This window comes from Chlorocebus sabaeus, chromosome 1 (assembly GCF_047675955.1).
Source record: "Chlorocebus sabaeus isolate Y175 chromosome 1, mChlSab1.0.hap1, whole genome shotgun sequence".
Lineage (NCBI taxonomy): Eukaryota > Metazoa > Chordata > Mammalia > Primates > Cercopithecidae > Chlorocebus > Chlorocebus sabaeus.
The window spans coordinates 13246308-13269268 of NC_132904.1; the positions used below are offsets into that span (position 1 = coordinate 13246308).

The 22961-nt window shown below is 37.0% G+C and overlaps 1 protein-coding gene across 3 annotated transcripts; it reads right to left on the reverse strand.

The window, feature by feature from the left end:
* Positions 1 to 336: 336 nt before the first annotated feature.
* Positions 337 to 22849, reverse strand: MS4A13 (membrane spanning 4-domains A13). Of its 3 annotated transcripts, XM_007996817.2 has the most exons (7): positions 22635 to 22849; positions 20005 to 20117; positions 17564 to 17704; positions 11532 to 11588; positions 10485 to 10604; positions 6403 to 6498; positions 337 to 531 (listed from the first exon to the last, which is right to left on the reverse strand). In XM_007996817.2, exons 2-7 carry the CDS (start codon positions 20053 to 20055, stop codon positions 475 to 477), a joined length of 522 nt encoding a protein of 173 aa, XP_007995008.1. In that variant the 5' UTR covers positions 20056 to 20117; positions 22635 to 22849; the 3' UTR covers positions 337 to 474. The 3 variants fall into 3 exon arrangements, with proteins under 3 accessions (XP_007995008.1, XP_037853521.1, XP_037853522.1); XM_037997593.1 differs by lacking the exon at positions 10485 to 10604; XM_037997594.1 differs by lacking the exons at positions 10485 to 10604; positions 11532 to 11588.
* Positions 22850 to 22961: the final 112 nt, after the last annotated feature.

Here is a 22961-nt window from a genome sequence, read left to right on the forward strand (position 1 = left end):
GAATTAGAGGCCTTTTGATTCATACTTTGTTAAAGTAGAAGCTAGTTAAAGTAGAAGAACTCAGACTGTAAAATGTGCTTTCTACTTGTATGGACGTAAGTATTTAAAGTTACCCTGTGAATTATATGGCATCGTGGCCCAAGTCTTTATAGCCTTCACTCTAGAGATAATAATGAATCTTTTTGACAGTCTCTTACAAAAGCTCTGTTATGGAGAGTTGACAGCTATTCAGAGTACCTAGATAACAAATTCATTCTGTAATAATCTCATATTTAAACAGGGAAAAGCTTTCCCCTTGCAGCCTAGAAAAATATGAGCAGAGACATTTTTGAATACTGAGGAGAAAAATTCACCTCGCTTGTATTTTATTTTGCACAAAGTCTGTAGGCTTCGTAACTGCTTTGTTATACAGGGATATCATTGGGACCCACGTCAGGCATCAGCAACAGCAAAATTCTCACATTTCTAGGGTTGTTAAAATGTGTTCTCAGCTTCCTCAGCAACAGATGTAAGATCACTTTGTCTTCGAAACTGGAAAAAAAAGCAACCTCTTACAAATCATATCATGTTTCTTAAAATTATACAACTAATAAGTAGGTCTTTTTCTTTAAAAATACAGGCAATACTGATATTTATAGAGAAAAATCTTAGTACCGTATTTCTGTCCCATTCCTATTTCAACCTTCTTTCTTCTTTTCTTTCCCTCCCTCTCTCTCTCTCTTTCTTTCTTGCTTTCTTTCTCTCTCTCTCTCTCTTTCTTTCTTTCCTTGTTTTTTTTTTTTTTTCCCCCCAAGGTCTTGCTCTGTCGCCCAGGCTGGAGTGCAGTGGTGCAATCTCTGCTCATTGCAACCGCCTCTCTCTCAGGCTCAGACTCAAGCAATTCTCATGCCCCAGCCACCCAAGTAGTTATGATTACAGGCCTGTGCCACCCTGCCTAATTTTTTTTCTGTTTTTAGTAGAGATGGGGTTTCACCATGTTGACCAAGCTGGTCTTGAACTCCTGGCCTCAAGTGATCCTCCTGCCTCAGCCTCCCAAAGTGTTAGGATTACAGGGTGTGAGCCACCGTGCCCAGCCTTCAACCTACTTTCTCAATTTCTGTTGGATCACTTGTATCTTTTGGTATACTTTCAAACGTTTATAATAAAAGTGACCATAGTCTTCTTGAACATAAATCTTAATAGATGCCAGCACCCTATCCTCTCATGACATTTCTCAACTATTACCTATTCCTTTCCTTCAAGGTAGTGGTCATTTTGACTTTTAGATAAAGTCATCAATCCTGTCAATTTTTTTTTCTAGTTTCATCAACTAAGCTTGCATCCCTAAACACTATAAGTTAGCTTTAGTTTTACCTGGTTTCAAAGTTCATATGAATGGAGTTTTTAAAACTATGCATTCTTTTGAGTTTTTATACTCAACATTTTATTTGTGAGATCTAACCATGTTGTTAAGTGCAGGTATAGTTCCTTTTAATCAGCATGTCAAATTTCAATATAGTAATACACCTCAATTTATTCACCACTCACCCACCTGTGTTGTTTCCACTTTGGGGCCACTATGAATAATACTGCTGTCTATATATTCCTGGAAGTTTATCTGAATGCATAAGGGCAAACGTTTCTGTTGGTTATATACCAAAGACTGAGATTACTGATCATAGGGTATGCACAGTTTAATTTTTAGTAGGTAATGCCCAAAAGGTTTTAAAAATTGTTGCAATAACTTATATTTCAACCAGGAGTGTGAGAGATATTTCTTTTATCCATAATCTTTGCTATCTGTTGGCATCATCAATATTTTGAAATTCAGTCATTCCAGTAGGTATTTTAAAACATCTCATTGTCATTTTAATGTTGTTATTACAATGAATAGATTTATATCTGACATTTTGTTATTTCTTTTATATGTGTCTCATGTGTTTTATTTTCCTTTTTTTTTTTTTTTTTTTTGTGTGAGATAGGGTTTTGCTCTGTCACCCAGGCTGGGGTACAGTGACATGAATACGGCTCATGGAAGCTTTGACCTCCTGGGTTCAAATGATCCTTCCACCTCAGCCGTTAAAGTAGCTGGGACCACAGGCATGTAGCACCATGCCTGGCTAATGTTTTTATTTTTATTTTTTTGTAGAGACGAGGTCTCGTCGTGTTGCCCAAGTTAGTCTTAAACTCCTAGGCTCAAATGGTCCTCCTGAGTTGGCCTCCCAAAATGCTGGGAATATGGCTGTTAACCAACCAAGCCTGGCCATTGTGTTCTTTATTTTTTAAAAATTAAACATACTTTGTATATGTTAATTCCCTTATTTTTAAGCTGTTATGTTTTTAGCTTTCTTAATCACTAAATAAGCACCCTAATTTATCACAGACTACTTCAGATGAATGCTAATTCAATTCCAGTAAAATACAGCAACTTTATTCCCATATAACTCATTCCCTTTCCTTTTCTTTGAGCTATTATTGTCATATATTCTATCTATATATATAATATAACTACCTATGGTGTTATAATTACTGCTTTTATGGTCTTATCTTTTTAAAATTTAAGATAAAAATGGAGAAACTATCTATTGAAGAAGGGTTGGCAAGCTATGATACATGGACCAAATCTAGCCCACTGCCCATTTTTGTAAATAAAGTTTTGCTGGAACAAGCCATATCCATTCCTTTATGTATTGTCTATGAATACTTTTGTGCTAAAAAGTGGAGCTGAGTAGTAATGACAGATGGAATTAATGTTACTAATAACACGACCTTAAATTAAGGTAATCATCCTGGATTACCTGGGTGAGCCCAATGAGATTAATGCAACTGTCTTTTAAATCAGTAAACAGAAGAAAGCACAAAAGATGTATTTATACATCTTTTGTTATTTCATAACCACCTACATAATTACTTTTACTGGTACTTTTTTATTTATTCATGTGCATTTGAGTTTCATCTGATGTCACTTCTTTTCAGTCTGAAGAACTTCCTTTAGTGTTTCTCATGAGGAATTTCTGCTAGCAACACGTTATTCATCTGTGTATGTCTCTATTTCACCTTCATTTTTGAGGGATAGTTTTAAAGGATAAAGAATTCCTGCCTGTTTTTCCCCATGTACTTTAATATCCCATCCATTGTTTTGGATGAGAACCCAGCTCTTAATATTATTGTGGTTCCCTTGTATATGAAGAGTCTTTTTTTGTTTTTTTTTTTCCCGCTGCTTTCAAGATTTTCCTTTTTATCAGTTTGACATGGAGGTGTCTAGGCGTGGATCTCTTTGTGTTTATTTTACTTGAAGATCCTTGAGCTTTTTGGATGTATTGAATATTTTCCATGAAATGAGGGGAATTTGGGGCCATTATTTCTTTAATTTGTTTCTGGTACTCCCCATTTTTATGGGACTCCCATTATACATGTGATGGTATTTCAGAGGATTTTGAGGTTCTGTTCAGTTTTCTTCATTTTCTTTTTTTTTCCTGTTCTTTGGACTGGGCAGTATCTTTTTTGCTATCTTTATGTCTGTTTATTTTGTCTTTTGTCAGCTCACCTCTGCTCTTGAGTTCCTCTAGTGGGTTTTGGGTTTTTCATTTCAGTTCTTGTATTTTTAAACCCTAGAACCTCCATTGGGTTTTTTTTTTTATAATTTCTGTCTCTTTTATTGACTTTTATTTGATGAATCATTGTTGCCATCTTATAATTCTTCAAACATATTTACTAATTTTTGAAGCCTTTCTTTGTTAAGTCCAACATTTATCCTTCCCTTGCTCCAAAACACTATGTCTGTTAAGTGTTGTTTTGAACTCTATGGTTAACTATTTCCTATTATTTGCATATTTTTGTTGTTGAAAACTGGACATTTTAGATAATATATCATAGCAATTTTAGATTCTGATTGCCTCATTTCCCAGGAGCGGTGGCTATTGCTAACCACTAGTATCTTGGAATACTGGAAGTCCTAACTCCCAATACCTTGGAATATGACTGTATTTGGAGATAGGGTCTTTTAAGTGGCAATGAAGTTATAATAAGGTAATTAGAATAAGCCCTAATGCAATATGACTGGTATGCTTAGAAGAGCCTAGGACACAGACACATAAAGAGAAAAGACCATGTGAAGACACAGGAAGAAGACAGCCAAGTGAAAGCCAAGGAGAGAGGCCTCAGAAGAAACTAACCCTGCCAACACCTTGATGTTGAACTTCTAGCCTCTAGAATTGTAAGAAAATAAATTTGTTGTTTAAGCCACAGTTTGTGGTGCTTTGTTATAGAAGCTCTAGGAAAGTATTAGACACCTTGAGCCAGTAAAACTTCTACCTTTTCCTAATGAATCAGTGTAGCTTGAGCAGTATATTCAAAGTTGAGGCTGCCCCAGCTTTTACTTTATTTTTTCAAGACCTCTTGTTCAACCAAGGGCTCACTACGACCTTTTCCAGTCTCCTTAGTATGTGTATAGCTTTGCACGTATTTATATTCTTCCAGACTGCAGGGGAAAAGTAGGAAGTTATCAAGGTCCATTGTGGCTGTCCTGTTCTTCAGATTTCTCTGTTGAGTTTCTGGTAGGTTGCTAGTAAATTTTTTGCCCCAGCAAGTATTGTGATCATGGTCAGGCTAGGAATGACATTGGCCTTACCTGCTTGTTTGCCACTGGGATTATGGTTGTTTTAATAACCCTCTTGGTCATGGAACTTTCTGAGCTCTGTTCCAAATAAAACTAGTCATCTCAAGCAGTGAGGCTGCTGGGTCTCACAGTCTGACCCACCAAGGTAAACTTCTGCGTAATGGAATCTGAGGGTGGGGTGGTATATTAGTCTGTTTTCACACTGTTATAACAAACTTGTCAAGACTGGGTAATTTATAAAGGAAAGAAGTTTAATTGACTCACAGTTCCATATGGCTGGGGAGGCCTCAGGAAACCTACAATCATGGCATAAGGCAAAGGGAAGGCAAGGACCTTTTTCACATGGCAGCAGGGGAAAGAAGAGTGAGTGAATGAGGAACTAGCTAAACACTCATAAAACTACCAGATCTCATGAGAACTCACTCACTATCATGAGAATAGCATGGGGAAAACTGCCTCCATGATCTAATTTCCTCCCACCAGGTTCCTCCCTCAACACCTGGGGATTGCAATTCAAGATGAGATTTGGGTGGGGACACAAAGCCTAACCATATCAGGTGGGAAGAGTGGGAACAGTCACAAACTAACATGCCACAGACATCCACTGTTCTTACTGAGGTCGAGTAGATTTTCTTAAACACTTTGCAAGTTCTTGTATGCTTGGTCAACTTCCTGAATCTTTAGAAGGTTGTTTATTGATAATTTTGTTCAGTTTTATAATTTCATTTTTAGGGAGAGTTACCATGTTCCCAATCAGCCATTCTGGAAATGCAACTCATTCTCTCTCTTCAGAAATCCTTTTACCATATAGTCTTATAGTTGTTTCTATATTTAAATCAGTTGTTGATCACAGTAGTTTTCCTTGACCATCCTACGTAAAATAGTCTTGCCTTATCTCCTTACTTTGCTTTATTTTACTTCATAACATTTTTCAGTTCTTGACATTTTATATTTTTATGTGTTTGTTTATTGCCTTTCTCCCCTAAGGGAATGCAGACTCCCTAATGGAAAGGACACTGTTTTGTTGATCATTGCATCCTTAGTGCCTATGACAATGCTTAGCAAATAGCATGCTCTCCATAAATATTTGAGAAAGAATGAATGAATGTTAGATATGTAGTCTTTTAAGCTTGTGAGAAAATAATCATTCTCATAAACTTTTGTGAGTTGTTATAGCATTTTTGGATGTTGTTACACTTGATTCTGCAATTACATTTCTAGGAATCAACCACCTAAAGAAATAGTGGTCTTGTATGCAAAAATATTTATACTCAAGTGTTCACTGCATCATTGTTTATAATTTAGAAAAAACTGGAAACCAAGCTACATATACAGTAATTAGGGAGTGTTGAATACTAAGAAAAACAATGAAGGTAATAAAAGGCATTATTTGGATATGTTTTGTAATGGAAAGATATTTCTAATCATTGCAAAAAATGCATATGACAAAACAATGTGAATATAATACATACAATTAGTAAAAAAGAAAATGTGTGTGTATTGGTCTTTTTTTTGTATAGAATTGGATGTGTGGATATCATGAGAACTATATTAAGGAAACAATCACTTTTTACTCTATACACTTTTTACTTTTAAATTTAGCCTCATGTATTACTTTTATAATTTTATGTTTTCTATTTATAAAATAATATTAATAAAAAATAAAGGCAATATCACACATTCCGTTCATATTAGTTCTAAATATTTTGCATCATCTCCTCATTTGTATTTGTATTCATCTCCTCATAGAGTGTAGTTACTAGAAATCAACATCTTTTGATTTGCCAGTGAATGTAAACACTTACCAAATTGGAACAGCTACATACTGAGTATGTAAGTGCAACAGAAAATTCCAAAGGGTAGAAGAACAGTAAAATACGTGATACTTCCCTCCCAAGTTTCTATAACCAAAAAACAGGGAGAAATCTTATGTTATTATCTTTAGTGAGTGCAAACATGATCATGGAAGGAGCTACTGGTATTAGAGTCAAAAAAAAAAAAAAAAAAAAAAAAAAGGAAGGAAAATAAGAACAGATAAACCTTTCACCATTTGAGTTCCTTAGACATTTCTACTCCTTTGCCCTCTGCTACACTTTCCCTAGCTTTCGGTTCCTCAGTTCAGCATCTGTGGTTTCTGTATTTGATCTCCATTGCTTAGCATTCTTGTCTCACTCTGACAGCTTTTACAGAATCGCTGGCACAGCTCTCTATCTAAACTCTTCAGTTACTAAGATTTGACTCTTCTGTCTCTAATGATAAGATGGCCACCAACAGATTTATCAAGCAATCCTTTTCTATTAAAACAGCTATTAGTAATGACAACCCTTTGTAAATTTACATACATGGTGATAAAACTCTCACATACATATTGCTCTAATATCATTTAAAATGAGTAATACATTCAAAAAGAGTTCAAAGAACATTTAACTTGGAAGCATAAGGTGATCGTGACTGCTGGGATCAATCTGGGATAAACAAATTCCCTTCTGTTGCTATCAGAAAGGTATTTTCAACCACAAATCTGATTGGTTAGTTATGTGAATAATATTGGTGCTCATCCTGAAAATGTGGGTTTTGTGCTGGCTGTGGAAAGACAAGAGTGATAACTCAGATCTAGAAAGAATGACATCATAATTATCTCCCCTTCAATTCCTTCTCTAACTCTTCCTCCTCCTTCTTTGTTGGGTTTATTTAACATCTTTTATATTCAACAAACTATCTGGTAGTAGGAATTAGATGATAGGAATGCAATGACACATAAAAACTTCCTGATTTCTTAGAGTTTATAATGAAGTAGAAGAGACAGAAAGATAATATAAGTTACCATATAAAATGGATAAAAACTTGCTCACTCATTATAGGGGACAGGAAGGACAGGAGGTTCACTCCAAGCTATTACTCTCTGGGAAGGCTTCATAAAGTGGTAGGAACTTTGAAATAAAGGTAGGACTGAGAAAAACAAAGAGAGGAAGCAGCATTCTAGGCAACTTTAAATTTTTATTTGCTTGTGTCCTCGTAACCTATCTTGTTTCAGAAAGAGTTTAATAGCATAAATTAAAAATGTGACAGAATAATTAAAAAATTCAGACATAAAATAGAACCAATAGTAAAGTTAAAATATATATCAGAACAACCTATGGTTTTTAATGTGAGAACAAAACTGAATGTAAGCAATATAACGTTTTGAGAATTATAGTGTTCATTCATATATGGTGTAAACAGGAAGACAAGGAAAAGATGTAGAAGGTTTGAAATACCAAGGTAAATAATTTTGATTTAATTTTGTTGGCAGAAATCCACAAACATAACCATAACATTTTATCTAGAAAGTACTTGGGACTTCTTAGCTGACAAGACTGTGAAAAGTCAGTTTGCCCATATTCCTTATTTTTTTATTTAATTTTTTTTGAGACTGAGTATTGCTCTGTCACCCAGGCTGCAATCTCAGCTCACTGCAACCTCTGCCTCCCGGGTTCAAGCGATTCTCGTGCCTCAGCCTCCTCAGTAGCTGGGATTACAGGCGCCCTCCGCCATGCCCAGCTAACTTTTGTATTTTTAGTAGAAACGGGGTTTTGCCTTGTTGTCCAGGCTGGTCTCAAACATCTGATCTGAAGTGATCCGCCTGCCTTGGCCTTCCAAAGTGCTGGGATTACAGGCGTGAGCCACCTCGCCCGGCCCATATTCCTTAATTTATGTGAGAGTTCTATTCTAAAACTCCCTCCCTGACTGAAAGCAGCAAAAGGTCAGCCAGATCAGCTCAAATGTGAAAACAACCTAGGAAACACACACACACACACACACACACACACACACACACACAGAGAGAGAGAGAGAGAGAGAGAGAAAGAGAATGAATAAGTCATGAGTCCCTGGCAGATGATGTAACCTGTAAGCTTCTGGACCCAGCTTAAGTCAGTAAGTGACCCTTTTTGCCTTAAATCAAGTTGGATTGTATTTCCTGTTACTTAAAACCAAGATAACCCTAATTAATATATACTTAAATGAAGAATAAGCAATATTTGGTAATTATAAAGACAGTAGAAAGACAGATGAGGTATTATGTCAAGGTTTTGTGTGTAGGAGATTGAAATGAGGGAGTCTTGCAGTGTATACCTTTGAGGAGGTAAGTAATTTCCATTTTCTATCTGTTGAGTTTGATATGATAGTGATAGCAGCATAGCCAAGTAGAAAAGTCTAGCTAGCTTTTAAAACAACAGGCCAGGAGTTTGGAAGAAAGAACACAGCAGTTAACTGGCAGGCATTTTCTTCATTTTACACAAAAGAAAACTTAGAAACAGGTCAGTTAAGAAACTTTTCCAGGGGTTTACACACAGTGAGTACTGAGGATAGTATTTAAATAAGTGAACTCTGATTCTGGAATCTATAGTATTAACCATTTTGCTACATGAGGAGTGTATTTCAGATTCATGCACTTTTCTGACGCTGCCTGGGAACACTGATAACTTGATGAGTTTGTAGATTTGGCCAAGACCCTTGCTTATGTTAGAAAAGTTGGCATGTAAAAGTCCTGTAAAATGTTGGCTGCCTTAGCAAGTGTAAGTATATAATTCTATAATGGCCCTAGAAAAAGATGGTGGTTTCGAGATATAAGTCTAATATACAAGTTCATTTTGTGTAACTAATCACAGCAAACTTGTGCTAAAACTTGTGATTTTGAGAGACTGTAAAACTGGTCGTTATTACTGAGTCCAGATCAGATAAATACAGACTACAGTGGTTTCTCACACTGACTGCAAAAGGCAATCCTTGGCAATTATGCCATATTAAACTGATAATTAAAAGTTTATGAATAAGAATGGTGACATATAACTTGAAACAATTATGTACTTAATAACTTAAGTACTCCTTCCTTATTCTCTGTCCTCAAAATTAGAACTAAAGATTTGTAGATTGAATGTTCAGGGCAACCGGACAATTTTCTTACAATTTATAGGGAAAATCTGGTCCATGTTTGTTTACATAATCACTCATTACAGATAATATATTTTGGAGAATTACTGCATTTTTCTCTTATTATCTCACTGTCCTCCAGGGTTTTGTTCTCCAGGTTTGGGTTCTTTCCTCTGACGTCCCCCTTAATAACATGTCACAGGTATGGAGAGAAAGTATGTAGGGGAGGAGGAGGAAGTTTATCCTTCACTTGCAAGGATGCTTCTACTCATTACTGAAATTGTTATTTGTTTTGTTCTGTTGGTCAAACAAGGTGTTTCACTACAATTTGTCCTTATTTTAAATGTGAGATTTTGTTAGCTTTGCTAAGGTCTTTTGCTGCACTAATATTCTATGATTCTGAATTTAAAGCCAATATAATTAAAATAAACCTATTGTGTTATCAGTAAAGATCTTCACAGTTACTGGAGAACTAAATGGAAACAAGTTACATTTATTTATATTTAGCATTTTTGGCCTTAAAGCAAAATTCATGTAAGATGCAAAGATAGGCTATGTATGAAAGCTCTATGTTAAGCCAGAAATTGCTAGATGTCTACAATTTGAACTGTATGTGTCAGTAGCAGAATTCTTTTGTTTATTTGCAAAATGGTTCTATGGTCCCAGATTATACTTTTCTTGTATTAAGAGAATCATTAAGTGACTCTGTGCCTGATACATAGACACTTGCCACTGAAGTTTTCAAATTTTTACTCACTTTAATTCAGCAAATCAAGAATTCATACATTCTCTTAATATTTACTAAAACTCACAGCCTAGAATTATTTTTGATTTAAAAATTTCAATCAAGAACTCACTACTAAATCAAAGAATTTCATGAGGACCAATAAAAGCCTCATCTTACCTCCTAAGATTTCAAAATTATTAAAAAGAATAATTTTAAAATTAATATGTTCCCATAGAATTGGTCACTTACTGCTTGTCCATAATTCCTGTATGACAGAGAATTGAAATGAGACAACTCTATTATTGTTAGAGTTACTGCAGTAATTGTAGTTATTATGCAGAAGATGTTTATGATTAAAGTACATATAATCTGAAAAGAGACAGAAGGTAAATTTATTATATTCAGAATAAACATTTTTGTGTAATAGTTTGCATTGCTGAAAAAAGTCATCTAGTTAAAACTTTGATGTAGTTTCTGAAGTCTTAGAAGTATTAAGTCTTAAGAAAACATTTTTCTAATTTATATAAAGCCCAGTTAATCTGGAGGAAACATTAACACCATCAGTCCATTAATCATTAATCTTCCATTTAGGCTAAAAAGTATTGTATTTTTCAATGTTATAAGTCATTTGGAAGAAAGCATATAAGATATGATTTGGACAAAAGTGGTTCACTGTAAGAAAAAAAAGAAAATGGAAAATGACTGTGGAAATAGGAGTCAGTTGATAAAATTTTAATCCTGGGTCTTCATTACCTATGGAAATCTATCAATATTTTCAGACATCAGTTTTTTATCTGTAAAATTATGAGGGCAGACTAATTTCTAAGGTGTGTTTAGCTCTCAGATTCTAAAGTGTTCTTCCCAGTATCTATCCACCTATACCATGCATGGATCTTTAATCTGGACCAATTTCCTACTTCATTACAAGATACAATCTTGTTCCCAAATTGGATAGTTCAGAAAATGAAGTTTTACAGTAGTATAATGTCTATATCTAAAGGCATTAGGTTCTATTAAATTTTTTAATTATAAAGTTTACACAATGTTAAAAGGTAGAACATCAAACAAAATAAAAACTATATATACATTTAGAAACCTATACATAATCATGATTTAACCAATACAGTGTATTTGTCTACATTAAATTATGTTCTTCTAGATTCATTCTTAATTTCTTTATTTATTTTACAGGTAGCATAGATTCCTTCATTATTTAGACATTATATTTTCATTAAAACTTAACATTTAGCTTTGTGATCAATGATTTCTAGAGATACCACAAACATTTCAACTTACTGCAGATCGAGTTGGATACTTTGTTACTGCTATTATGAAGACTCCTGCAAAGATAAACTGAATATAAAAACATATTTATAAATACTCATTGATAGTGCTTACCAATTTAGAATGTACTTTTAACAACTCTCTTCTAAGTCAATTATTTTGAGAATGCTAATAGTAACAAAACACACAGAAGTTTTAGTAGATGGGTCAGGACAAATTTACATCATGTAGTAATACATTGAAAGGTAATAGTAGAATCAGTCATAACAGAAACGCATAGGGGACAGTAGGCAGATTCACATTGTGATAATATGCCAGACAGCCTAAGCAGTCCTGAACCGGGAACCAAGTTTGCTTTTATGTGTGTGAGATACATCATATATAAGTCATTTGATTATTGCTTTTAATGTTATCCTTCCTAATGAGATGATGCCACTAATTATGATTAATATGTACATATCCAAATATGGAAAAAGTGGTTCAAGAATCTATTCCACATTGTGATGGTACAAAATGTGCAGTCTCTTATGAGGTTTGTAGTCATTATTAAGGTAATGGCAGAAATTCATGCCTTTGCCTTTGTTTTTTAAAACAGAGGTTCCATTATTTCATGTCAGGAAGTCTATCTACTTCCAAGAAGTATAAAACTATGCCATATTGTTTGAAGATGGGTTGCACAATTTCCTCAAAGTATTCCTTGTCTTATTTGTTTTAGTGATAAAACACTAAAGAGGCAAGTCAAAGGCTATTTTTGTCATGCTATACACTATATGTAGGAAACCCAAACCTGAAGCTTACAAACTTCCCATGGATAATTTTAAATCTATATGTTCAGTACTTCATTCCACAAAAAAGCTGAGATTTCTAAGGAGGTACACAGTGAAGGTAAGAACTAGCTCAGAATTTAATGTGAAAATATCTTGTGAATTTTGAATTAGAGTGCTCTCTAATGAGATTATCTTTAGATTACCATGTGTTTTACAAAATGCCTTTCAAAGGCATTTTAGGCTTAAGTGAGAAGTTTAGTATTAAATTACATTTAGTTGAAATTTTAGATAAGTTATCCTAGGAGTTATATATACTATTTTTATAATGTGAGTGGCTAAACACTAAGGAAAATGTATCATTTATTTGGATTTTATTGGAAAATCCACAGTTTTTCTCCTATTTTTTCCCAAGGCAGTGCTTTGACACATGTGACCCAGTACATCATTTATCATTTATCACCTATGAACCAGTGCATTATTTATGAGCCATGCATCCTTTATGAACCATGTATCATTTATCTGGATTTTGTGTGAAAATTCAGTATTTTTCTCCTGTTTTTCAAGGCAATCCGTTGACACTTATGAGCTAGTGTATGTATAAAAGTGGGAGACCTCCTAGAGATCATTGTTTCTTCTAGTGATTACTTGCTGTCTCAATGGGCAGCCATATTGTATCCTACAGCCCTCATTCCATCTGTTTGAAGTGTGGGTTAAGTGGTTTCCTTGCTCATTATTGCTATCCAACCATTCTTTCTCCTCCACTTTTCAGTCACATGTCAGATTCTATAACTCACTGTTCTTCATGGTTGAAGTAATCTATTGACCCCTTAGCCACTCTTCTTTCAGAATGAATTGACATTTTGACATGCTGATTCTCTCTCCAGCATCACTTAATATTTGGTGATATTTTTACACACACATACATATATATATGTGTATATATACATATCTATCTATCTATCTGATCTTTTGATACGGTTTGGCTCTGTGTCCCCACCCAAATCTTATGTTGTAGCTTCCATAATTCCCATGTGTTGTGGGCGGGACCCAGTGGGAGACAGTTGAATCATGGGAGTAGGTCCTTCCCATGCTGTTCTTGCCATAGTGAATAAGTCTTATGAGATCTGATAGTTTTAAAAATGGCAGTTTCCCTGCACAAGCCCTCTCTCTTTGCCTGCTGCCATCCACATAAGATGTGACTTGCTCCTTCTTGCCTTCTGCCACAATTGTGGGGCCTTCCCAGCCATGAGAAACTGTAAGTTCAACAAACCTTTATCTTTTGTAAATTGCCCAGTCTCAGGTATGTCTTTATCAGCAGCGTGAAAATGGACGAATACAGTAAATTGGTACCAGGAGTGGGGTGCTGCTGAAAAGATACCTGAAAATGTGAAAGTGACTTTAGGACTGCGTAACAGGCAGATGTTGAAACAGTTTGGAGGACTTAGAAGAAGACAGGAAATTGTGGGAAAGTTCATAACTCCCTAGAGACTTACCAAATGGCTTTAACCAAAATGCTGATAATGATATGAAAAATGAAATCAAGGCTGAGGCTCAGATGGAAGATGAGGAACTTGTTGGGAATTAGAGCAAAGGTGACTCTTGTTATGTTTTAGCGAAGAGACTGGTGGCATTTTTCCCTAGAGATTTGTGGAACTTTGAACCTTGAGAGATGATTTAGGGTATCTGGTAGAAGAAATTTCTAAGCAGCAAAGCATTCAAGAGGTGACTTGGGTGCTGTTAAAGGCATTCAGTTTTATAAGGGAAGCAGAGCATAAAAGTTCAAAAAATTTGCAGCCTGACAATGTGATAGAAAAGAAAAACCCAATTTCTGAGGAGAAATTTAAGCTAGCTGCAGAAATTTGCATAAGTAATGAGGAACTGAGTGTTAATTCTCTTTTTTTTTTTTTTTTTTTTTTGAGACGGAGTCTTGCTCTGTAGCCCGGGCTGGAGTGCAGTGGCCGGATCTCAGCTCACTGCAAGCTCCGCCTCCCGGGTTTACGCCATTCTCCTGCCTCAGCCTCTGGAGTAGCTGGGACTACAGGCGCCCGCCACCTCGCCCGGCTAGTTTTTTGTATTTTTAGTAGAGACGGGGTTTCACCGTGTTCGCCAGGATGGTCTCAATCTCCTGACCTCGTGATCCGCCCGTCTCGGCCTCCCAAAGTGCTGGGATTACAGGCTTGAGCCACCGCGCCCGCCCTGAGTGTTAATTCTCAAGACAATGGGGAAAATGTCTCCAGGGCATGTCCGAGGTCTTCATGGAAGCCCCTCCCATCACATGCCCTGAAGCCTAGGAAGAAAAAGTGGTTTTATGGGCCAAGCCAAGGGCCCCCGTGCTATGTGCAGCCTAGGGACTTGGTGCCCTGCATCCCAGCTGCTTCATCTGTGGCTGAAAGGTGCCAATGTAGAGCTTGGGCCATGGCTTCAGAGGGTGCAAGCCCCAAGCCTGGGCAGTTTCCATGTGGTGTTGAGCCTGTGGTACACAGAAGTCAAGAATTGAGGTTTTGGAACCTCTGCCTGGATTTCAGATGATATATGGAACTGCCTAGATGCCCAGGCAGAAGTTTGCTGCAGGGGCAGGGCCCTCATGGAGAACCTCTGCCAGGGCAGTGCAGAAGGGAAATGCAGGGTTGGAGCTGCCACACAGAGTCCCTACTGAGGCACTGCCTAGTGGAGCTGTGAGAAGAAGGTCACCATCCTCCAGACCCCAGAATGGTAGATCCTCTGACAGCTTGCACTGTGTGCCTGGAAAAGCTGCAGACAATGTCAGCCTGTGAAAACAGCCAGAAGCAGGGCTACACCCTGCAAAGCCACAGGGGCAGAGCAGCCCAAGGCCATGGGAGCCCACCTCTTGCATCAGCATAACCTGTATGTGAGACATGGAGTCAAAGGAGATCATTTTTGAACTTTAAGATTTTGACTGCCCCACTGGATTTTAGACTTGGATGGGGCCTATAGCCTTTGTTTCAACCAATTTCTCCCATTTGGAACAGCTGTATTTACTCAAGCCTGTACCCCCATTGTATCTAGGAAATAACTAACTTGCTATTGATTTTACAGGCTCATAGGTGGAGGGGACCTTGCCTTGTCTCAGATGAGGCTTTGGACTGTGGACTTTTGAGTTAATGCTGAAATGAGTTAAGGCTCTGGGGGACAGTTGGGAAGGCATGATTGGTTTTGAAATGTGAAGACATGAAATTTAGAAGGGGCCAGGGGCAGAAAAACTCCCATTTTTTAAAACCATTAGATCTTGTGAGACTTATTCACTATCATGAGAACAGCACAGGAATGACTTGCCCTCCCTGCCCCCCGCCATGATTCAGTTGTCTTCCACCAGGTCCCTCCCACAACACTTGGGAATTTTGGGAGCTATAAGATGAGATTTGGGTGGGGATGCACAGCCAAACCATATCATCTTTCTAGTCCCTTGGGCTTGGGATTCTTGTTCTCTCCTCCAATCCCTGACTCCAAACTATCTTAGTCACTCACTCCCATAATCATTCTCTTGTCTTTGCTGTACCTTTCAAATCTTAATTTCAAGTATTCCACTGGATCACCACCTGCTATCTTTCTAGCTCATGCCCTCTAGTACTAAAATTTTAACAACCCTTTGACCCCCCCGGGTCCATAATCTGAGAACTTCAACTCTCTGTTAAATTCTTCTTTCCATCACTAACTTAAATTTCATGGCCAACCATTACAAACACTGCCCTATATCCACTTGCAACTGTTTCACACCTTTCTTGTTTTATTATAGTTGCACAACTAAACAAAAATCCTGATTGTTTTTATCCTGTTGCATGCTCGCACTCATGCAGCTGACCATGGCCTGAGAAAGGCATACAACCCATATTCATATCCTGTTCCTAAACCTCAAGTGTGTCCTTAATGCTATATGAAAAGAAAACCACCTCTCCATAATCTGTGCACTCTCACTTTTCCTCGATGATTATTTCATATTCTCTCGCCTTTCCTCAAACAACCAAACCACTTCCCCATCCTCAGTCTCAGCTCATAAAATCTTGCTTAATTCATTGAGCTATTTGAAGTTACTGGGGGAAAAAAAAAAACTTCCACAGGCTTCCAACATCCTATCAAAGCAAATTCTCCTTTCGCTCGCTTTCTCTGCCTTTCCCTCCTGTTTTTGTACTTTGAAACCATTTATAATTAGGCTGGATAATTCTTTGTTGTGAGGAGCTGTCCTGTGAATCACAGGCTATTTAGCAGCATCTTTTGCCCCTGCCCACCTGATGTACACCTCCAGCTGTGAAAATCCAAAATATCTCCAGATATTATAAAATGTTCTCAGGGGCAAAATCGCCTCTAGTTGAGAATCACTGCCCTAGATAAACTTTCTATGCTCCTAGCCATTTGTGCATCAAAATCCATCACCTCTTGCCTACATAAATACTTGATTCCAATACCCACCCCCATTTACTCATCATCAATTTTCTTTCTTTTGGTTCAGTCCTCTCAACAAAGAATATGATGCTATTTCTTTCAACTCACAGAAACTAATAAGCAAACCCTCTCTGGAGCCAAATTTCCCCAGCTATCACCCCATTTCTTTATACCACATTAAAGTCCTTAAAGAAGCTGTTTGCTGTCTGTAATTCCTCTCTTCCTATTTTTTTTCTTAAATCAACTCCAACCAGGTTTTTGCTTCGTAATTCCACTGAAACTACTTGTAAAATTTACTAGTGCACAGATCATACTGACTTCCATATTGCTAAATCCAATGGTCAATTCGTAGTCCTTATTTTATTTGACAAAACAACAAAATATAATATAGTTGATCCTTCCTCATTTCTTCTAACAATTTCTTCACTTGGCTTCCAGGATGCTATACTCTCTAGGTTTTCCCCTACCTAATGGCTATCTAGAAACCACAGAAAAGTGTCAGTAATGAAAAAATTTAGAAAATGAGTACTGACTCATTGGGTGAGGAGACTGAAGTGAAGACAATAAACATGCAAGTTAATCATGCTAATGGATATTATAGTTGAGATTCTTTGCCTTTCACATATCTAGGGACGAACTGCCCTATGGCTGTCACTGTGTACTCCTGTTTCCATATCTCTTGAAACAGCACTTGTAAATTAAAGGTACTCAATATATATTTGTTGAAAAAAGGAATCTGACTTTGAATAAATTATCAACATGAGATTTAGTTACATAATGCTCCTGAAAACCTTGTTCAGAAACCATTCCCTACCTTATATTATTGGCATGAATATTATTTATTGTATGATTAAAGCAATATATATGTATTCTACTCACAAAAATTCCCCACAAAGTACATCCTGTTTTGTAAGTTATAGGTTCATATATTCCAAAGGCTCCTTTAATTTGCCCCTTATACAAAACCAATAGGAAGTACCACATGAAAACATGAAAGATGCCAATCATAATCTGGATAGCCTGTGAGAAGAGAATGCTGTTAGTACCTAAATAATGTAATTTAAAACACAATTCCAATAAGTGTTAACTATAAGAAGCATTTAACACCTTTACAAATACAAAAGTAAAACAGCAATGCATTTAATAATGTATTTCCTGGATTGGTTATCCCAGAAAAAAGGATCAATCAGGAAGGACTGAGATGTACCAAATAGGAATCAGTCATACTGAAAACAACAGGCTGTTCAATAATAGTAGCTCTGGCCAATTCTCCTGTAAGTTAACAGTTTGATTCTATCACTGGCTAGTCTCCCTACCTATCAAGTAATGGTATAAGAGGAGAATATTGGGATTACTTCAGAGAAAATGTGGTTACTAATCTACTATAATGCAGGAAGCCATAAATCCAACATTTTCCTGTACATTAGTAATTTATTAAAGATGAATCACTTTTTTTTTTTTTTTTTTTTTTTTTGAGACGGAGTCTTGCTCTGCCGCCCAGGCTGGAGTGAGTGGCGCGATCTCAGCTCACTGCAAGCTCCGCCCCCCGGGTTCCCGCCATTCTCCTGTCTCAGCCTCCGAGTAGCTGGGACTACAGGCGCCCGCCACCTCGCCCGGCTAATTTTTTGTATTTTTAGTAGAGACGGGGTTTCACCGTGTTAGCCAGGATGGTCTCGATCTCCTGACCTCGTGATCCGCCCGTCTCGGCCTCCCAAAGTGCTGGGATTACAGGCTTGAGCCACCGCACCCGGCCAAGATGAATCACTTTTTGACTTTTATAAAGGTTTGATTTATCTTTTCCTTCAAGGAGTACTTGGTATGATTTTTTTTCACAAGTACGCTGGGGTGAGGCATAATCCAACACAACAATACAGAAAATATCCAGAATGGACTTGCTTGAACTCTGTTTTCCCATTGGAGAGGGGAAGGAGTTTGAATAGGGGAGAATTATTACTCAACTCTAATTTGTAAGAAGATAATTATAAGCCCAGCAAATTTATTTCTGGATTTATATGTGAACTGGTATTTCATATATTTAATCACATTTTTTTACTACTCTTTAAAAATGACAGAGGACACATAAATTTTATTTTCATGTAAACTTTAACAGAAAGCTATTCAATGTTTTAAGAGTTCCAGCTCTTTGCAAAACAGGCAGTCTATGAAATATGTAAATGCAATTGGCTAACTTTAAAAAATACATTTTGGAGAAGTTTTTTTTTTAAGGAAAGGTCTCTTTTTTGGTAATGATCATGCATTGTTATAGATTTAGAATTTAAGATTTCCCCTTGCATCTAATTTGCAAGAATGGTAATATTTCCAGAAATTCTTTGGATTTGCTTGGAGAAATATCCCCCACTAGGCTGCAAAATCTCACAGGGTCTGGAGTTTGTTTTTCTTATTGCTTTATCACCAGCCTCTAATATGGTGACCAGAATAGAGAAGGCATCCAGCAAATACCTCTTATATAAGCATACTGGTGTCAAGAATAATGATTCCATGTGGCTTTCCTAACTGTTAAAAAAGTAAGTGGGCTTGAAAAATACTCTCTTTTTAAACGATTGACTATTGTTTTATATAAGACTATGAAATATCTAATTAGCCAAAGCTTGTTAAGAACTGCCAGTGTGTGGAGAAGGACAAGATCGGTTTTCTTATTTAAAAATGATTCTTAATCTAGAGCCAATATGAGTTCCAGGAGGTCAGACCCGCCTACCCCCTGCCCCCAGAAAAAAAATGCAAAGGATTACGACATGTACATAATTCTGGGAAGAAGATTTAGAACTTTCATTCCATGCCAAAATGGTCTGTGACCCCAAAGAGGTTAAGAACCTCTGCTGCACAGTCGAATAGGTGACTTAGATAATTGATCTATGCAACGTTCAAATTCAGAAGAAAAGTTCACATGAGTGGAAAAGTTTTCTCCCCTTTGGATGTGAAAAAGCATGATGCTCATAATTCCTTGATGTTTATTAAGAAAGCTAAGCTGTAACTTCACATGTTTATAACTTAATAGAAGAGACAAATTTATAATCATCCTACTGCATAGATGTAAGTACAGTACTCTCTTTTTTCCTTTTAAACCTTACTTGGATTTCTCTGTTATCCTGTGTGTACCGGTTTAGTCTGTATATTTACGTCTCAGCACATGAAAGAACATGAGATCAGTCAAAATTTGTAGAAGACAATCAACATTTGAAAAACATAAACTTTTACCCTTTTGATTTAACCAAGTCTGTCCCTCTTCAGATCCAATATATCCTTTAAAAATATGAAATAGTTCATGATCTTAAATTTAGTTAGTCAAAGTGAAATCTTACCCCTAAAACGAGAGAATTTGCTGTAGAGATTTTTGAATGAACACATGCCATACTGCCAGCATTTCCTCTAGATGGTTTTCTCTGTAACCTTTGGTGATATCTTTAGCAAACTTCTACAAAACAATACAAGGCACATATACATGATTTTCTTAGAAGAAAATACTTAAGTTTGATCCTTTCCTTATTGTTCAGCCACCACCTCCCCAAATTCAGAAGCAATAGCCTTCTTCTTTCTAGGCCTTAATATTAGAGGCATCAACTTTCATCCACCTGTTCTGAATAACAGCCTTCATAACTGAAAAGTCTCTCTCTGTGACTAAAACATATCGGCATTTTACAGATATCATCTCTGAGTAGTAAATAGTGCCTACTGTTTACAGAGTAAACAGTAACAGAAATGATAAGGTATAAAGGATATCTAGGGAATAGTATTAGAGAATTTTCAGTAAAACTTTCAACAATTTATTTGCAATTCGTAATCAATTCAATGCAATCCGTAGTGCCATGTTTGCATTTTCAAAACCAAGTTCTTATACTTAAATTCATCAAAAAGTGGGCTTGTGATTATTTTTTCTGACACATACCTGCTACTCAGTTATTTCTATATGAAAAGAATCTTTTATTCTCTCAGACAACGTACCGAAGTTGCTCCCACAATGTTAATGTTAATGCATTTCCTGGTCTTTTTTTTCCCTGTTATTCCTGCTTTTCTCTCTGTTGTTCAGATCATCTCCACATTTATATTAAGATAAAACCTGGCTATTAATTATATCCCCTTGTGGATTGTATGTATTTTTAGATCTGGAATTCTACATCTGCTAGTATGTCATGCTTACATAGGTCAATAGCTTGAGTCATGCCACCTCACTAACATGATCTTAAAATTTGAGACTTGATCTTTTCAGGAGGGAATTTGACCAAGTGACTTCTCATTCTCTGTACTTGTAAAATCTCATGACTTAATTATTTTAATAGGTTTTTGTTTTCTAAAATTGTTTTCTCAATGTCTCTTAATGCTATAAAGTGTAGAGACAGAAAAAACTAGTTAAGAATACAAGTTAGTAATAGCAACAGAGAGAAAACAATATGTTACTAACTGAAGTAAGCTTTATACATTCAAACACAATCTTTGAGAAATAAAGAAAGTGTTTAGAAGCATAATCAAAATTAATCACTCTGCTATGATTAAATAAAAAACCATAAAATTACAGAATCCATATAGAATAATAAGGAACAGCATATCTATATTGCTATTATTTGTCACTTTACAGAAAACAAGAAAATAAAAATAGGCCCTTTTATGTATATAATTGGCCCTCTGTTTCATCTGATTCAACCAGTAGTGGATCAAAAATATTCAAAAAACATGCCAGTAAAAATACAAATGCAACCGTCAATGTGGTGTAACAACTATTTACATAGCATTTGCACTGTATTAGATATTATAAGTAATCTAGAGATGATTTAAAGTATAGGCGATTTGCATGTTACATGCAAATCCCACACGCCTTTGTATTAGGGACTTAAGCACTCTTTGATGTTGGTATACGCCCAGCAGATACGGAGGGATGACTGTATAGAAAATTCTTTTCACTTTCGTAGTTAACAGTGGAAGCACCATGAAGTGACTTGGGGAGCAGAATATCTGGCATCTCTGTAATCTCCATCAGACCCCTACCCAAACCACCCTAGGTTTGGTATTCCTAAAAAATGCCAATCAGAAAAAGAAAGTGGGGGTGCTCAAAATTCTCAGGTTAATTGATGGAAGGAAGAAACTAAGAAATACTACAACATATTCCTGCAATAACTGATGGTTGGAATTCTTTTCTTTTTTTAAAATCAGTCTGTGTTTGAGTACTTTAAACCCAGTTAAGCATCCCATTATTTGTAAAAACAAATGAATAAAAGGAATCATTTATTTGTTTTTATTTTTTGGTGATCCTGTCACTAATCCAAAAGCAGCTGAAGAATGAGTACCCTAACCCTTAATCCCAATCCTGTTCTTATCCCCTGAACTTGCTTTATATAGAAATTCTGAAATAGTCGCAGAAAGCTCTTATCTAGAAAATGCTTCTCTATCTTTAGCATCTTTAGTAGGGATGCAACCCCTCGGCGCCTTCAGAATTAAGTCCAAATTCTTTAACAGGGCACGTAAAGCCCTTCATGAACAGCTCCCCGCTCAGCTTCTTAACCTCATCCTGACCACTTCTCTGTTTCCACATGAACAGCTCCCGCAGTAACCTTGTTTGGGAAGCCTACTCTGTCTCACAAGCCTGTTAGATGCCCCACTCCTTGTTCCCTCAACATTCTGAGCATAGTTCCTACCACAGTGTGTTCTTTCGATTTTCAGGACTGGCTCCTAAGTCAATGGGAGCTCCCAGAAGTCAAGGAATTCATTTCTGTATGACCAAGGACAGTCCTGGGCTAGAACCCAGAGACTCAATACTGGATCAAATAAAGAATGGGGCGCGGGGTAGGGGGCGGGGTGCGTTAAGATCCAGACTCTGATGAGGGAGGGAGGCAGATGATAAGAGAACAGGGAAGCTGTGGGGAGAGGAGCACCGTAATCAGCCTCCGTGTCCCTTTATGGCTTTTGACACGAAATCACTCCAGCAAAGCGACATCACTACCCTGCATTTTACTTATTCAAGGTTCCGAGAAGTTTCGGGGGGCGCTCGTCCAGGACCCAGACCAGGTTCTCACGCCAGCGCCCGGGCCTAGATGAAGAGGAAGATCCTGGTTGGCAACGCGCTCAGCGCCAGGTCCCCAGATCTCGCTGAGCTACCATCACAGGGATAGCCTGGAGCCCAGCACCCAGCCGACCCTCAGGCTCCTCAGGGAGTGAAGGTCTCCAATGGCAACGGTGGGCTCCTCCTGCGCCTGCGCACCCACTTAGGAACGGCAGGGGCGGAGGGAGTGCGTGTGCGCAGACTCACTAGGCCCCTGGCAGCCACGTG

What these genes read in the sequence shown, in the direction of transcription:
- MS4A13 (XM_007996817.2), bottom strand. Translation starts at nt 20,055, where the DNA reads ATGGCATGTGTTCATTCAAAAATCTCTACAGCAAATTCTCTCGTTTTA. An exon ending in CAAATTCTCTCGTTTTAGGG is followed by an intron (nt 17,705 to 20,004) that starts GTAAGATTTCAC and finishes CTCTTCTCACAG; the next exon opens with GCTATCCAGATTATGATTGG. An exon ending in TATGTAGCTGTTCCAATTTG is followed by an intron (nt 532 to 6,402) that starts GTAAGTGTTTAC and finishes TTTTTTTTCCAG; the next exon opens with TTTCGAAGACAAAGTGATCT.